Raw genomic sequence first — 19,377 nt, 5'->3', positions numbered from 1 at the left:
AATAGTTTGACCTGTCTAAAGACGGGCAGCCCACAAAATCAAGAGCGCCAGTGCACATCCTGCTATCGAGGCAGAACTCGTACTTCAGTCAGGGGCGATTAGTCCTCTTCCATTGTTAGGGAACGAAGGGACACATGCCACGGGCGTTAGGGAAGAAGAGGCCTGCTGTTAAAGTTCGTTCTCATGAGATGCATTGAAGTGCATCATCTTTCAACTCGGGGTGAATTTATGAGAGAAAAAAAAAAGCAACAGGTATTAAAAGACAAGCAGACACTCAAGAATCATGGCAGTCGAAGTGGGAGACAGGCGGTAGATTTTTAGTCTTGCGTATGAATCATATATATTTCAATATCGTCTCATCCTTCCACGACCCCGACCTATTTTAGCACAACCGGAAACCATTTGACAGATCTGTGAGACTCTTCTTGCATGCTGTGCAATAATTCCTTCTCCGACATTATCACACGAGATTTCCTTTTACAGCTCAACGTTTCCCCCGTCGTAATCACCGTCACTATAGCGTCATAAATGCAAGCTTATTACATTAATTACGTGGTGCAAATCACCATTGTTAGGAACATACGTAAAGATACACTGATTCAAACATACATCCGCAAAAGGATATAAAAGAAGCAAATAATGGAATGAATCTATCATGGTTAGATATGACGTATGTTGTGATCCACCTTTACAGAAATCTTTGAAGAGTATGTTTGTTATGGCGTGTCTGTGCTTGGCATAAGCTGCGCGGAATCATATTCCCAGATTTTTACTTATTCAAGCACTTATACTGCTGTAAGTTTTTTTTTTTTTCTCCTGGAGGCAATTACATACATCATTGGCTTGTCAGGCGTTATGATATAGATTCAAAATTCAGCGCGTGATCTGATTATGTTTGTGCAACTGTTTCTACACGGACGTGCAAACCTCGTGTTGCTTTCCACAAAGTGATCATACATCGTTGTCAAGGGGTTTGCTTCCCCTTTTTTTTTTCGGGTTCTTGCTTTTGTTGTTGTAGCTGTTCTTCTCATTGTTGTCAGGTTAGGTTTCTTTTGTCTACGTCACGGTTCTTTTTCCCGAATGAATTAGGATGAATGTTCCCCTGGAGATCAAAATTGGCTTAAATACACACGCACCACCGATCAATCCTCCTCCAATACGAACGTAAATCAATCTCATTTCTCTCCCCTACCCCCTCCCCATACACACTACACGCAACCTGGCCTCATCCCCTTCCCTCACTTTAATATACTCCTTCCCCACCCCATCTTTCCCTTACCCCCCCCCCCCCCCCACCATCCATGCATTCTCCTGACCGAACGTCGTAAACGTGGTTACCAAAATGTGTGTGCTTTCGTCAATCAATGTGGCGTTGTTCTGCTATCAAAGGCGGGCGCTCCACAGCTATACAGTACGTCTAGTCAGTCACCAAGGAATAAAGGAGGGGATGGCAGTCTATTAAATGTAATGGAAATGTGGCCTCAAGTCTGATAAGTATGCCTATCGCTCAAGCTAGACGCGTCAAGAAGTCACGCTAACAGACCCTCTCATCCGTTTCTATTAAGGTGGAATCCCACAGTGCTCCTTTACACATACACACACACATACACACACACACCCACACACACATAATAGTATGAGAAGAAAAAAAAAATGTCATGTCCCCCAGCAGTTAATATCGCCATGCTTTTTACTGTAGACCGCGTGTAAGCATGAGGACGTCAGCACAGATTGCAATCGCCGGATACGACTAGGAATTCATTTCATGAGATGGATGTGACATGGTCATCGTTTTTACCTGGGCCTATCTATTACCCCAAAAGCTATGCTGACGCTGTGATATATTCATTCGGATTTAAACCTAATGATGTACATGAATATCACACAAGACAAATAAACAGTGGAAGTCTACGTGTGCCAAGATATCGCTCCGATTGTCATAGCCCAATCATACTTTTCTTTACTTGAATGGAATAAGCTAGATAAATTGCTCAGATCTGCTTCTTACATAATCTAATTTAAAAAAATTAATTACATTCAAAGATTTTTTGAGAAAAGTTTATTTGTAAGTAAAACAGACAAATTTATTTTGTAATATATTCTTGCACATGATAGCGATTTAATTGATATTTTGGCACTCTGGTGAACTTGTGTTGTGGCATATTGATATAATATGTTTTATGTTACTTTGCAAAGTACTGTATATCCATGTTTTCCGTTGTCGAATACGTTTTGCTATTCAATGTACATTATGTTTATCAAGTTCAAGTTCAAGTTCAAAGTTTATTTCATTTTTCAACAAAAAGCATATGTTTCACTTCATTTTGTAACAGAAAATAAGGTTAAGTAGAACATAGTGAAATAAAAAGAGTATAACAATTGAGGACCTAAAGTAATCATACATTGTATTGCAAGAAAGAAACATAAGTGATCAAAGCGAAATACATGTATACCGTTGTTTTAAATGCGAAAAATGGAGGGACCCACTAAAAAGACAGAGCTTGTAGTATGTGGGTCCCTCTGGAGAAGAACATCAACGAAAAGATCCTAAATTGAACCGTCGTATATACAAACAAATAACAAAGTGGAAGAAGTCTGGAAGCCCACTAGAAATTAGATTAACAAATAAATACATTTACATAGACGCGAACTAACATAAAACAGGACTAGACAGCAAGACAACTACTAAAGAAAAGGTTGTAAAGGACAAAACGTGGTGGACAAGACTGACCAACTGAAGACAAAATAGCAGACAAGAACGCAAACAAGAGACAGAAACAGTAACAGAACAACAGAAACAACATAAACATAAACAGCGATCTTCGGCAGAAGCATGCCGAGAGAAACAGAAGATAGTTGCTGGGGAAAGCGAAATTTTGACGCCTTGAAGAAAGACAAGAAAATAGAAAATAGAGGGATATATGAACCGAAGTAGCACACGGAGAGTCAGCTACTAGACTCTATGGGTAAAATATGGCATAGATGACAACATTGCAAACCTCTTCGAATAGGGGACAAAGTAAACAGGTTAGTATAAAAAAAGTCAAAAGGTTAATTCAGTATTGTAGAGTCATACGATTGCAATAAAAAAGACTTAAGTCTCCTCTTGAAAGAGTATGTGGATGGAGCATCTTTTAAGTCATGATTCAAAGAATTCCAATAATTTGGGCCTACATAAATAAGTGAGTTTTTAGCAAAAATCGTTCTTAAAAGAGGTAAATGAAATTCACCAGATCGCCTAGTGGGATATTTATGAAATGATTGCTTTTTGAGGAACATAGAATCAAAAATAGATGGAAGCAAGTTATTACAATACTTGTACATAAATTGCCCTAAATTAAACAAAAACAAATCTGTCATTTTTAAGAGCTTGTTGGAGGCAAACAACATATTTGTATGAGAACATACAGGGGAATTACAGATAACACGAAGAGCTTTCTTTTGTAAAAGGAACACTTTGTCTAATAAATTCTGATGGGTGTTGCCCCAAACTAATACTCCATAATTAAGATGAGGCAATATTAACGACGAATATAACATAAGTAATGATTTTTGTGAAATATAAAATTTCAATCTATTTATTATACCTATATTACGTGATACTATATTACAAACATTATCAACATGTGATTTCCAGGAAAGTTTGTCATCCACAATGACACCCAAAAATTTGGTATGTGAGACTCTTTGTAGATGAGAGTCATCTAATACTATATTCATACTTAAACTGTCAACAGTGTTACTAAAAAGCATATATTTCGTTTTTTGAGCATTGAGTGATAGCCTATTGGCCCTGACCCAATTTGTCACTTTCTTCAACTCAATGTTGATTTTATGAACAAGAAAATCAATATCATTATGGGCAAAAAATACATTTGTGTCATCTGCAAAATGAATAAAAGAGAGGCTGTCGGGTACGCGACAAAAATCATTGATATAAATAATGAACAATAACGGCCCTAAAAGACTTCCCTGTGGGACGCCGCATTTGACTTCTCTGACATCTGAATCATAGTTTTTAATTGTCACAAATTGTTTTCTATCAACTAAATAACTCCTGAACCACTCCAAGGCCTTCCCACGTATTCCATAATGCGATAACTTATAAAGTAAAATATCATGATTGATAGTGTCGAAGGCCTTGGAGAAGTCCAAGAAAATACTAACTAAATGAGAATGGTTATCAATTGCATGAACAACTCTATCAACAAAATGCAAAAGAGCATGCGTAGTACTATGTTTCTCGCGAAAACCAAACTGATAATTCGTAATAACCTCATGTGCCTTCAAAAAATTAATCATTCTCTTATAAATGAGTTTTTCTAAGACCTTGGACAATGACGATAATAATGAAATTGGGCGATAATTGCTGATTTCAAACTTATCACGTGCCTTAAATATTGGGATTTAGCTAATTTCATTTTATCGGGAAACACACCGATAAGAATTGACAAATTGAATATATGAGCAAGTGGATCAGCAACCGAGGAAATAACACCCTTAAGTACAAAATTATCTATCTCATCATAACCAGTATTATTAACCTGAATAATCAATATTATTCAGGACCCCATGGAAGACCACTACTTACTGGTGAATGGGCTACCCTGATAAAAGACTAGAGATGAATAAATAAATAAATAAGCAAAAAGCAATCAATAAACCAATAAATAAAATCTACTCTGTGATCAAACGTTGTGGAAATGTCGAAACAGAGGCGAAGTGTTGTAAATCCCTTTGTCATAAGTTTCAGTATTCATTTTCAGTGTTTTATAAGGTACAATAAAATAATATGTTCTTTCTTTCGATTTCATTGTTAGCATTCTTGATCGTTTATTTCGATTACACAAATGTCAAAAGCCTCGTAATCACTATATTTATTGATCTTTGAATTGGCAATATCATTTTTATTCTCTTTCTTGATTCCGTGCAGAGGTTATGAATTCAGCCACTTCCATCTAATCTTCTACCATTATAGGATATGCAATGAAAATTCAGAAGTGCCAATTTGATGACAACATGATAATTTTTGCACTATTCTTGCCCACACTCAATACCTCGAGTACTTCTGGGAAATCCAGTTGTCAACATGGCATTTGCTGTGTTTCGTTCTCCGTTGCCGGGGAAACCATACAAGGCTTGAATGGTAGGTCTTTCATGTTAACAAGTTCTTACGTAATATGCTGAAATAATTATTGATGTGATGCTTTGAAATGAAATTACGGCCGCGTTACTGGCAGAAATTTTATCACACACACACACACACACACACACACGCACTATATATACACACACACACTCACACACACATACACAAAGCTCCTCGAATGATATTTCACTTTAAAGAATGCACTGGTAATAGAATATTTTTGTTTTAATTTGCATATTTGATTTGATTTGATTTGATTTGATTTTTTGGTTCCTGCATTATATCATTGCTCATGCAGATATACATACACATATATTGGGCCCTATATACATTGTTGGTGCCATACATATATGTGGTTGGTTACAGCTCGTTATTCCGAAGATTCGTTATTCCGAAGGCTCTTCAGTCCGAAGATTCGTTATTCGGAAGGTTCGTTATTCCGAATTTTATTTTCGGATCAACAAATCTTCGGAATAACGAACCTTAGGAATAACGCCACAAATGTTCGGATTAACGAACCACTAGGTATAGCGAATTTGTGTGTTTCGGATTAACGAACCACCGGAATAGCGAACCTTCGGAATAACGAACAGCACCCATATACAGAAACGTTAATTGTTAACAAAATAAGTTTCTCCATTGCCTTAAGGATATACAGCAATAGAGTTTCTTCATTGCCTTTACAATGTACAACAAAACATATCAGTGATGCAATAAATAATACAGAAGGGCTACAGCTTAAGCATTGCTTAATTTGCATGCAACCCTCGTACATAATACATAACATATAGGAACATAGGAGGGAGTGATGACTTGCATAGAGATAGGAAAGAAGAAAGGAGAAAGGATAAAAGGGAGAGGTCTGTCTGCTTTCGCTAAAGCTTTACACAAAGTTAGATCACCTGGATCACTGATTAGTTAGGCCCCCATCTCACTAGGAAGGCGACCATGGCGACCACGGCGAGCTCTGACGATTTAACAAATCGTGGCGCGATCGCCGTCCGTCTCCATTTTTGGCCTCCGAGGCGATTACACTACGGTTTCTCCACGCTCAACCTGCGCTGTAGGCGATAGCGCCACGATGATAATACGACTCTGCCACGCTGTTGCCGCGTTTCCAGGCCGACGAGACGCGCTGCATCTGCGATCGAACCGACTGTGTTGCGATATTCGTACGCTTATCAAGACCTCGCTACAACAGTGATACGATCGGAGCGACAGTGATACGTTTACGCCGGGCTCATGCTACGATCTCAAGCGATCGGGGTATAAAATGTGTTTCATGATTGAATGTCTTCAGGCAGATGTCAGTGTCAAATTAACATGGATATGCAGAATACAAACGTATATGGTTCTACCCTTACATCTTAGCATTCTAGAACACACCAGTTAGAACCTAATATGAAATTGCACTATTAGTTAAGTCATCCATTCAATTAAAAGGGTAAAGGGTGTATAATATTAAAGAACCGGCTTACGAGCAAACTACAAATCGTATCCTACGATGAGACAGTTTATGCAGATATATCTGAAAAGATTACAACTTAACTACTTTCATTGTCTTGCAATGATATATGACAAACAAACAATTTAATAAACAGAGCAGATTCGTACCGAGTGTGCGTGGAAAAATGAATTTTATGCGTTTTTCTCCATGTCCACCTTCCTGGTCTGTGCATCACTTTCTATCGTTCATGGTTGGTTCCTGTTACGTAATACTGTAAGAGTGGTAATTTTCATGGGCGATGGGAGCCGCTTTTGATGCGCTTGAGTTACGCTTTGCGCGATGCTATTCTGTCAAAGCTACGAATGTGGCGCTTTTAATGCGCTCATGAGGCGATGGTGATACGCTCTAAAACCACGGACATGTTCAAAAGCGAGGTCGCCGACCATAGCGATGGGGGCGATCCTTCGCGCTACTGAACCGCTCAAGATACGATGGAGAAGATTTAAAGCGATCAAGCCACGATCCGCCGCGCTTTGTCGATTTTTGATGATCGTAGCGGAATCGCCGTCTAGTGAAATGGGGGTATAAGTAAGCATGGCAAAGTATTTTCTCACCGAGGTACAGGTGAATAGATACAGGTCATGGTCGGTTACATAATATTACGCTATAAATTCCGAACGGCGATATTTCCACGAGGGAATTTCATGTACAATACAATTACAATGACATTTTAAGATCACTGATATCCATAGAGCAGCATTGTCTTACAGCTTTCTTAAAAGAGTACATAGACTTTAAAATTCGAATTTCAGAAGGAAGAGAGTTCCAAATATCGGGTCCAGTGTCTCTGATAGATTTCAGATCCATCACCGTTTTAGGATTTTGTAAATGAAATTTATCATATTGCCTGGTGGGATAAGAATGTATGTCCTTGTATAGTACAAGCCTTGAAGGGGAGGCGGTTCTGTCTTTCTAGGAAACGAACGGTCCTACAATTGTTATTGCGGCACAAAAACGAAATATTGTGGTTAGAAAGGAGGGTGATGTTCGCTCTTCCGAAGGTTTGTTAATCCGAAAATAAAAATGATAAAGTTCATTATTCCGAAGGTTCCCTATTCCGAAACACACACATATTTCCTTATGTCTCTATGTTCGGTAATCAGCTAATGAAATACGATAAGTTTCCTGATCCGAATATTTGTGGAGGTATTCTGAAGGTTCTTTGATCCGAAAAGAAATAAGGTTCATTAATCTGAAAATGAAAAGAGGTTGCTTACTGACGAACCTTTGGAATTACGAACCTTATTTCGTTTTGAGATTAATAAAACTTCGGAATAACAAACTTTCGGAATACCGAAAATTATTTCAGTTTGTAATGGCAGATAACGACTGTAGATATGATAGGTCTACCTGATACTACCTGTAGCTATATACAGAAATCTACAAGACAAAATCATCGCGGGCGAAGTGCAGTTTCTGGAAATATTAACCTACAACCATCCTCAATTTTGTGATAGGGCCTATAGGATAAACACACTGAACCCATGGCGTGTGGAAACACGTCATGGCACGCACACAGGAATAACTCTGGTATTCAAATTGAGATTCAGAGTCATACCTTTTTTTTCAATGTACCATGATATTTTAATGGTGTTAGAGTGGATAATAGATGGAGTGCCAGTGATTTGCTGACGGATGCAGTGACATGATAAGGCGGGTAATATCAGCCTGACAGTCTCTTTTGATGTTACCCACTCCATTGCAAAATTGAAAGAAAACTAGATTACACTTCCACGAAAATGCAGGACAAAAGCTCCACGAAGAATGATATTTCCAACACATTCTATAAACACATTTACCGTCACCGAGCAACGTGCCTCCATCCTTGTCCTTCGTTCTACTAGGTGAAAATTCAAATTCAATTTGAGCGGCACGATGTCTTTGGTCGGCAGTTGTTGCTTTTTTAATGTGTGCTGCATGCCTCCACACGTGTGTATTCGCTTTCTCCCCACCTGTCCTCTTTTTTTTTTTTTGTCTCCGTAAAGATATCATTGATTCCCAATTCAGCTTGTGATGTACAATGGGTTGCTTACAGGAGGGCCGTTCACAAAAGTAACTCGAACGGCTAACATAGTTTCTCACATGAACAAACACTAGATAAAAGAATTCAATGTCATCAAGCAGGCGAAAAAAATCGATGAAAGGAGTATTCAGTCTAGTTTTCCACTTTCTCCCCGCTGTACTTCAAATGATTTAGTAAGATTTAAAGAAAATAAGGGAGGAGTAGAGGAGGAAGAAGAGGAGGAAGAGGACAAGAAGAAGAAGGAAAAAAAAAGAAGAAGAGGAAGGTTTGATTATAGAATGGCTACTGACCATTTAATATGATTTCATAAACTTTTTTTTTCGCCATCGTCATTTTATTACACTTGTGTTGAATTTCGAGGCATCTACCTGATACTTGTTTGCTGTGGGGACGTCCGTAATTTGTCTACAGGCCCGTGGAGCTCGATTGGACTCAATAAGACAGCCCTCAACCCATGTAGTTATAGCAACATCGATCTGGATTTCAGCGGGATGTGTGGAGCTTTTTTTTTTGTTTGTTTTTTCTCGTCCTCCGTGCAATATCGTTATAAAGCAAAGACAGACGTGAGGCCTTTCGAGTTGATGAAAATTGCGGCGCGAACATGCAACATGCTGATGACTTTGGCGTTTCACATCAACAGTGATCAAGGCGCATGAATGGAACATACGGTGCCCCTCCACCAGAACCCACCCCCCCTCCCCTTCTCCCGAACCCCACTATACTTCCCCAGCCTCTCTAGTCATCAATGCCTGACAGATAATTGCCCCTGGTCGGGTAGAGACAAGAGACCCTCCTCATGTTCATGAAGAAAACGTCAAACAAAGATTCAGTGCTTTTCCTGTCTGCTTGCAAATCCGGCCGCGGTTATTTGCAGCGTTGAATAATGCGGTAGAGGACATGATTCATGTCAACACCTATTATTTGTGCGTAAATGCCATGAGCGGTAATTTGATCCCACGCGCTCGAATGTTTTCCCTCTCAACATTATTATCTAATCTCCTCCCGCCACACCCCACCCCCACCCACCACTAACTTGCCGGCTTGTTTGTGCTCCTCTGCTATAGTATAAGCATTACTTTCATAAGTGAATGAATACATCAATATCTTCCTTTCGCTATCCAACTGCTGTCGCAATTACATTAGTATACATAAATAAATATATATATATATATATATATATATATATATATATATATATGTATATATATATATATGTATATATATATATATATATATATATATATGTACACATATACGTACACACGTGTGTATGTATGTGTGTGTGTGTGTGTGTGTGTCTTTCATTTCAATTCATTTGTTTCATTCATTTATGTAGAACAGTATAAACAGCATAAATCTCTGACAGAGGAACAAATAATTTCAATAGTCAGACCATCAAGAAGCTTCAAGTGCTTGTTGATGAAGCCTTCATACTTGAAGAATAGGAAACATGCATCTTCGACAACTATAAACATGTCAGTGTATTTCACCAAAATACGTACAAAAACCTCCAATCAAAATTGAGTATGCATATACATATGCTAGTTGAAAGAACGCTCACACACAAGCAACAAACGCACGAAGAACGAGACAGGAGGTAAACAAAGACAAAAAGAAGAACGAAAGTCTAGCCAGTCATGGACACCATTTTTTTTTTTAAACAAAGTCTGTTTGTCTAGAGCTTCCAATCTTGAGATGGTGATGGTAGATTAGAGATCACGTGTCGATAGAATTCCGTTCATTGACACTAGTGAAACGAACAGATTACAATCTCAAAGTTGAATCAGTTTTTTTCTTCTTTTTTTCTTTGTAAATTACAACGACTGATATAGGACTGAAATGAGGAATTTGTTCGGAACATAAACGTTTAATACCTCAGACAGCATTATGGAATTCAAACATAAATGCAAAACATTAAGTTTCGAAAGATGAAAGATCGGAAGAACACTTAATAACAATTGGACAAAGAGCGATGAACTCGGGTAAATAAATTGGCTGTCACACTGATTGCGCCTATAGAAAAGCCCTTTTCTTGAGCATTGTATACTCTGTTCACGTACTCTGTATGCGTTTCTCGGAAATGCCACTGCAATAAATGCAATACATGTAATTGAAATGACGTAAACTTCTTGTCTTATAAATATGCTGGAAGGTAACATACATTTCACGTTTGTTAAAACGACTGCAATTCTTGATATCTGGGAATGGATATTGGAGACATATTTCTTCCAGTCACGGGGTTCATTTATTGTGATACATCGTACATGTATACAATAGAGGGTGAGAGAATAAAAGAGGGAGAGAGAGAGAGATAGGAATATATGTTAGTATGTTGTGTGTGTGGTATATGTGCGTGCGTGCGTACTTGAATATATGAGCATGTCTGTACCGCAACGAAACAGAGAGGACGGGAGGATAATAGAACCGAGTTCCTCCTGTACGTATCGCTTCACCCGATAGTAAGAGAGCGCGTTCTCTTGTTGGCCTTAAACACAATCCCCCGAGTGAGTGACGAGACGTCTCCATACAGGTCGCTATATCACTCGATCAGCCAGTGACCCCACCGACCAACTGATGTCGAAGGAAGACTGATTGGATTTCCCCAAACCTTTTTTTTTTCTCCCCCATCCCAGTCCTCAACCTATCATCCCGTGTGATATACAAGATGATGTTCTCCGTACACATCGTCATCCTTGGCGCGCGCGGTCTCGTACATCTTGTGTTTTATCGATGCCCATCTCGAAATTAAACGGGCGCAGTTTAACTTCCCGGTAACGTCCCGAGATCCTTAGCCGCCCCCCAGCATCAAACGGCCACTCATCCATCTCTACCTTTGCCATCCCAAGAATGCTTTGCTGAATTCCAGACGAAATCGGATTCATAAAGAGACCGACAATACCAACATGGACTGAATAAATCTCAGGAGAAATCATTTTAATCGACATGCCATTCCACAGGGATGCATCTCAAATCGTGAAACGAAAAAAAGAGTCATAGATTAGAAAGCTGATCTATCAAAACCACGATTTAAGGCCTAAGCTAAACAAAGGTGTTAAAAGTCTACACCCGAAGAGGAAAGTCTGTCAGATCGGCAAAAGACACAACTTTTAATGAGAACTACGAGAATTGATTGTATTTTTTCCTTTTTTCCCCAATGTGATATGTTTCATTAATGTTGGCTTTCTTCTTTTCTTCCCCTGTCTATGTACGTGTATGTTCACTAACAGTTACACGGCCGCCAACTTTGTGGTGACCTACTGCGTGCCCTTGGCCATAATGGCCGTCTGCTACACCATCATCAGCACCAAGTTGTGGGGGAACGGACTGCTGGGTGAGAACATACCCAACCGTGCCCGGCAGATCACCGCAAAGAGAAAGGTATAACGGACGCTGTATCTCATGGTTTCGTTAAAGGGAGAAAGAATGATTTGTTGTTGTTGTTGTTGTTATCATTGTCATTGTTATTGTTGCTGTTGTTGTTGTTGCTGTTGCTGCTGCTGCTATTTTGACGTAGAATGTACCAGCCAAGTCGAAGTTAAGTGTGTAAAAAAGGAGAATTCAATCTAATTCAAATTTTATTTCATTTTAGTTTCATTTTCATTTCATTAAACGCAACTGTGCTATCGTACGGTTAAATTCATTCAAGTTTGATTGTTATTTGGTAGTTTAGGGGGATCATTACTTGTCTGTCCAATCTCCATGTAAACACCAAGGATATCATATGATTTTAGTATACCTACATCATCATCCATTACTAGTTCAGGCGACCATCACTGCCTGTAACTCGTGAAGTGTCACGACCCCAAATCATTGATTTTCGTCTCGACGTGTTCAATAAATGTAATTGAGTAGTCTGTGTCTAATTGCGGGTTTGATGGGGTTTAATGACGGTAAAGAAAATAAACTTAATGTGTCTGTGTGAGTGTGTTCGTCTGTGTGTGTGTGTGTGTGTGTGTGTGTGTGTGTGTGTGTGTGTGTGTGTGTGTGTGTGTGTGTGTGATATTCGGAAAACACGCCGATTACAAGAAAAAAGCCATCTCAACTTGTCCCTCTGATGCCGCTACGGAAAATGACGCAGTTACGACGTTTTACAACGAATGCGCGAGTGTGTGTGTGTGCATAATACGGATGGATATGTGTCTTGTTGGTGTAGCACTAGAGGAAAGCAGTGTCTCTTGTTCGGCTAATCCGGGTGGTACAAGGGCACAAGTCTATCGGGTACGTTAATGAATTTGCATTAATCCCAGAGGTTTCGCTCATCACAGACTCGATCACTGTCGCACTTTTTCAAAAAGCTGAAAGCTCGATAGAACAACACTTCCTGCCTAAAGATAAAGTGCAATAGGCAGCCCACAAAAAAAAAATACTTTAGGAAAAGTAGTGTAATTAATAATTCATATAAATGAAGAACGCAGAGTATAACTGTAATTCACACGTAATGAGGAAGATACATGACAATGTCCCTTTCCGGCTATATGTCTGTTTGGCTGTGTCTGTCCTCTATACGTTGAAGATGAGCTGAATCATGTCTCATACAAACAGACATTGGGAACATAACGAGCCGCTTTCATTATCGCGCAGGGGAAACGTTGTGTCGACTAAATGTCTTTAGCATTCAAATCTAATTGCGCTCATTACACTGAATACTTTCCACAGATAATCATATTCATTATGTACCGGACCTACGTCAAACGACTTGTTGTCGCTACATCTTGGTTAGTTTGGAGCGACCTTCGTTCGCCGCACCCTGGATACGTGGTCCAACAATTACCGAGCTATGCATGTGTTTCGTCAAAGTCGGCTCATGACAAATACACGCACACACACACACACACACACACACACGCACACACACACACACACACACAAATGCACACACGTACAAACACACCCACTTATTGAGTATATAGATTTTTATAGTAAAGATAAGATAAGAATTGTTATCCCGAAAGAATCAAAACCTTGTACAAACCAATTTCTCCTTGATATACTTTTTTTTCTACAAGCATGACTTGTGTATAGCAAAAAAAAAAAAAAATGTATAGGCCTACGTGTGAATTCTGTGCGTCGGAGGCAATCTACCAGTATATCATGAACGGCTGTCTGGAAGACGAAATCTCCACGTATGTTACATGTGCGTCATATCTCCTGATGTATATAGCCAGAAAAAAAAAATGAAATGCGTTTGAGGTAGAATACAATATATGTTCGAATATATTCGAACATAGTAATATAAGTAAAATCTAAACATATACTTATCATGCTTATGCCCAACCGACACTATGTTATGACGGCCGTCAACCGGCAACCAGTCCGTTTCATTGCTTTCTTCTTTTTTATGGGACACACCAATTACCTGTATCAGAGTTCAGAGGAAATAATTTTTTTGTCATGCCACCAAGACACCAGAAAAGGGAGAGACAGAGAGAGAGACAGGGAGAGAGAGAGAGAGAGAGAGAGAATGAGATGAAAAGAGAGAAAGAAAGGGAGAGAGAGAGAGAGCATCCGTATCGCCTAAAGAGGAAGAAAGAGGGGGAGTGACAGAAAAAACCACAAATGAAAGTAAACGGGAGATAAACAAGGAGGGAGAGAGAGAAGGGGGGAGTGAAGGGAAACGTTAAGAGGGCCAGGTTTCGTTGCATGAACACTTGGAAACTTAGAACTCCATATCGAAGCGCCCTGAAATGCAAAGGAATTTTTCCCGATAGCGTCTGGACACCGAGAATGAGAGAAACAGGGAGAAAAAAAAAGGGGAAATTCAATGATTGAGGAGCTTTTAAGGTCTGGGAGTAGAGAGCAGGTTTTGAGTGCCACCAGGGTCTTTGTCGGGAGTGGAGTACCCCGGATTGAAGGGGGTACTTTGAAGCGGCGGTCGATATGGACACCGGCAATTTCGGTCATTTCACATGCAAGAGATATTACCTTAAAGAATCTCAGAAGCGGAGTTCTGGGATGGGGGAGGATTGTTTGTAGGGTGCAGAGCGTTCATCAGTTGTCATGACAGTCACAGTTTTTGAGTAATGGTGGTCTTATGTCAGGTTAATAATTTCTGTTTGATAAATTCTTGTCATTCACATCACTTTTCAACGTACTGCTGTTTACAATATTGGTATTTGCATGTGCACGTGTCAATATTCATGTCTGTGCAAATTTTCACCCGAGAATAACTTAAAGGGTGTGTACAGTTCTGGTCGCGGTGAGGATTTAGCTTTTAACGTTTTGTTAGATATTCAGAAACCACTCTATAAGATGTCAAAGAGCATGCAATTCTAAGGAGTATCAAAAGTGTATTTGATGAAAATCGGTTTTGAAATGGCTGAGATATCCAAAAACAAGGTGAAACAAAGAGATCCTAATAAAGTTGTGGCATGTTGCCTTTTATTATTAGCACTTTTTTGAATATCTCAGCCATTTGAAAACCAATTTTCATCAAATAAACGTTGAATCCTTCTTAGAATTACATGCTCTTTCATATTTCATAAGAGGCTTTTCATTATCTCACTTAGGAATGTTCAAGAAATGAATCCCCATCTCAACCAGTACTGTACAGTCCCTGTAAGTATACATTGCCAAAGATCATAATTTCTTGTTTGACTACGTTCATCACAAATATAGGGCCTACTCAAGAACGGAGTATAACACGAGATCTGCTGAATTGGAAAAGTAGTGTTGTTTTTAGTCCCTTCGATAAGTGGTTCATACTATCGACTTACGTGTAAGGATTGATTCTCGTGAACTCGCGGTAGTTCGGCATCTCATCACACCGTCTGCTCTGCAGTCGGGCTTCGCTCTCCATTTTACAAAGCTGAATCTGCGAATCATTGGAAGCAAACTAAAAACAAAACCTCATAAATGAAATGAACTGTGTCGTCTCACTCTGACTTTGTTTTACAGATAAACTTTATTATCTAACGCAGGAGCTTCGGTCGTATATGCAATATACGTTCCAAGTTAATGACCCTAAACATACGAACATAATGTAAGAGTGCTGGTTTTATGGTGTTGGTATAGCGTGGTGTGCACTCTCAACTATAGTATACGATGTCAAGCCACAGTCGAACATTAGTTAATGCAGGAGACAAGGTGGTGGTTCCAAGACATACACTTTAGTTTATTAGATAAAATGATCATCAATTCCAGAATGGTGCATAATATTGACGAGGGAATATTGTCGGTAGTATATATAAAGAATACTGTTCCACTCCTTCTTGGCACATGACCGAACAGAGTCGGGGCCGGAGTAAGATTGATTCCTCAACTCCAGAAGCATAAGATATATAGGGACATGAATAAAAGTTAAGAGATTAGTAGGAGAGGGTCTATGATGTGGGGATTATAGGTTCATTGAACAGTACTGTGTAAGGGACTGGTGGTGGGAATTGTAAACACAGTTAGTCTGAATTTACTTAAACTTGATTGAGGACAAAGGGAAGGATTAACTATTGAGTAGAGATTAACCAAAGTAATAACAAAGATGGTTTGGTTCTGAATGGAAGTTTCATTGGAGGTTTGATGGTCTTGTTAATAAAAGGATATGAGACTATAAAGCTGGGAAGTGTACATAGGGTTTTGGATTGGACTGGTCGTATATTTAGACAGTATAATTGGGGCAGTAAATGGGGATAAATTCTTAACTTGGTCAATCAAGAGACACTTATAAATTACATGAGGTTTGTTCTGTTTTAAGGTATAAACTCCCTATTTCTCCATCTTACATTCGTCCAATCTTTCAAAAAGAAACGTCCTCGTTTCATAGTTATATACTGCAATATTTAAAGAGTTCAAACGATTGACAAATGAAGAAATTCTAATAAATTTACGGAGAGAAAAAAAATTATAAGAAAACACTGTTGACATGTAAACATAATAGAAATGATTGCTACGCAAAACATAATCAAATTGAGTAGCATATTAATAATTAACAAATTAGTGAAATAATTAGAAAGAAGATTGATGTGTACATAAATCTTGCAGATGAGGTATTAAAAAAAAAATCACCAAAGAAACCTATTTTCCAGGGGACATATCATTGTCTTGAGAGGTGTAGGAAAAACAGCATGGCCTACACATAGCATAGTAACCAATACATACCGAGGTAACAATATACATTACATTTAGAATGGAAATAGAAGGGATAGGAAAATAAGAGATCATCATAGTAATCCACAAACTGTATGTAAAACTCAAAGAACAATCAAAGGTCCAAGAATTGACAAAAATTATATTACCGTACGTTTAAAAAAAACCACTTAACATAAATGGCAAAACTACAAACTAGAAGAATACACTGATTGCATACATCTAGTCTTGTGCACAGCAAATATGTTGAAAAATGAACAGTATAATCATTAAAAAAAAACACTTAAGAAGAGGAACAGACAGAGGAGAAAGGAGAATGAAGCAATTAGATTAAATGACCTAAATTATACAGAGTTGGTGTCTTTGAAATGCACCATGCAACAAACTTGTAAATAATGATGTTGATGAACAACATGTAAAAAGATATCTGGCATCAAGGGTAATTCAAATTGTGTAGATAATATTATGTATAAGAAAAAAGTTGGGTAAACAACATGACATTTATATGTGGTGAAAATGCGCATATATCTAGACTGCAACAAGTTTACTAATGGTACAATTTTTTTTCTTTTTTTTCTATACAAAAGCAATTGATCAGAAAAACAACATTTCTCACAAAAAAATCAAAAGTTACAACCATACTTAACTAAGAAAATTATGCTAGAAAATAAAAACACTTACTAATCATGTCAAAAAAATTCTTTCAGAAATAAAACACAATACACATGCTAACAATGAAAAACCTAAATACCAAATAATGCTACAAATTTACATCAGAAGTTAAACCGACATTATTGTTGAGCAAGAAGCAGAGATCGGGATAAAGAAAACGGTCAAAAGATCAAAGGGGTAATTGCACATGACAGAGAGTGAGAAGAAAAAAGGGAAAGTATGGAATATGCAGCAGAATGAATGAACAGCTACGTAAGAATGGGGAGGAGTGAGCAAAATATTATCAAAAGTACAAACAGAAAGTATAGAATAGAGATGACATTAGAAACAAAGTTTTACCACTAAGAAATAGGAATTTAAGTGCCCAGGAAGCGGCAGGGATAAGGAGACTTGACATAAATACTCGATTACTGGAGTATGCGTAAATAATTAATAAGAATTCTGAAATTTGAAATTTGGAAGTAAAGGAAAAAAAAGGGCTTCGTTACATCCTGTCGCAAAAAATGAGATCATAAATTATGATGGATCATAATCATTTGGGGGATTAGGAAGCTGACTGCCGTGTGTCCGAACACTATCGGCATGGATCACAGCGTGTGGATCGTAAAAGAGGTGTGATGAGGCAATGGACATGTGAGAGGGGACCACAGAGTCCCAATTCGTGAAGTGGCTGGGCGACGGCTGAGGATAGCGAGTATGGGGCAGAGATGGGGGAAGGGGCTGAAATGTGTGGGTTTGCGAGGAAACAGTACAGTGAGCTTGAAGAGGGGGTTGGTAGTCGGGCAAATCAGGAGGAGAAGAGGTGGAGAAAGGGGTGGAACTGTCCGAATCAGTCCCAGTGGAAGATGATGTAGGGGCGTCGGAGTCAGAGGCAAGGGGAGGAATGTCGCAGTCAATAGAAAGAGGGGAAAGTGGGCTAGAGATGGGAAGAGTGCACTTTAGAGATTGGATTGGAGTTGGGGGAGATGGGGATGAGGGGTGGGAAATCACTGCACATGTTTGTGGTAGTGAGGGAGGCGGGAAAACTGAGGTGCGATATGAATTACAGGCCTCACAGTGAGAGCAGAGGTCCGCAATGTATTTGCGCATCCCATGCCAGTAGCAGAGCCCTTCGATAAACTCAATTGTCTTGGCCGTACCGAAGTGAAGAGCTGACATGGAAGTATGCATGACAGACAGGACAGTAGGGATCACAGAATAGGGAATGACAACCTGTTCTATCATTATTCCAGACGGATGTCTCTTCCGCCGATACAACAATCCATCACGAATTATGAAACGCTCAAACTGATGCCGGAACTTGAACAAGCATTCCTCGTAATGAGGGATGGTCGATTTTGGGGGTACATGTCCAGAACGGATCCAGGCCGGATGATTAGATTCTGGTGCTGAGCCTGATGAAGGCGTACCCCATGTTCTAACAGAACACTAAAAAAGGAGGACAGGTTAGTAGGAGGTGCGGGAGGAGAGGGAGGAGATGAAATTGACGATGAATCGGCACATGCTGATGCCAATGACGGAAGTGAAGCTACTTCAATCGGTACAGCTGGTGATGGAGATGAGGGAGGGGATGGATTATGACCTCTGTCTATTGTTGAAGGGAAAGATGAAGATACAGGTAAATCGTCATGGCCACCTTTGTAATGACCACCAAGAGAAGGAGGCGGGGGTGGAGAAGAAAGCTTTCTCACACCGGGGGTATCATGTGGAGGTGGGGGTGGAGAATGAAGTCTGGTGGAGGTTGGTTGGGGTGACCGAGGAGGGAAGGAATCATCCCGAGAATATGATGTGTCATGGAATGATGGGGTACGAGGGCGATGGGAATGCTCACGATCTCGGGGATATGCATGAGACTGAGAGCCAGTGGTTCCAGATAAAACCCCAGGAGAGAGTGTATTAGGGCCATATCGATAATGACTTGAATCATCATAACGATGATCGTCACCA

The 19,377-nt window shown here is 39.3% G+C and overlaps 1 protein-coding gene across 1 annotated transcript in view; it reads left to right on the top strand.

Moving 5' to 3' along the window:
* LOC139736674 (tachykinin-like peptides receptor 99D) overlaps positions 1–19,377 on the top strand; it is a 73,575-nt gene that overhangs the window by 15,328 nt on the left and 38,870 nt on the right. Inside the window, exon 2 of the mRNA XM_071647423.1 lies at positions 11,907–12,057. Coding sequence (XP_071503524.1) covers positions 11,956–12,057 — 102 coding nt within the window. The 5' untranslated portion in view covers positions 11,907–11,955. The remainder of the gene's footprint in view (positions 1–11,906; positions 12,058–19,377) is intronic.

Source organism: Diadema antillarum, unplaced genomic scaffold, assembly GCF_040938485.1.
Source record: "Diadema antillarum isolate AM-2024a unplaced genomic scaffold, OU_Dant_1.0 seq00000661_RagTag, whole genome shotgun sequence".
NCBI lineage: Eukaryota > Metazoa > Echinodermata > Echinoidea > Diadematoida > Diadematidae > Diadema > Diadema antillarum.
Note: the sequence above shows the minus strand (reverse complement) of the source record. Positions and strands in the feature narration are given on the sequence as shown.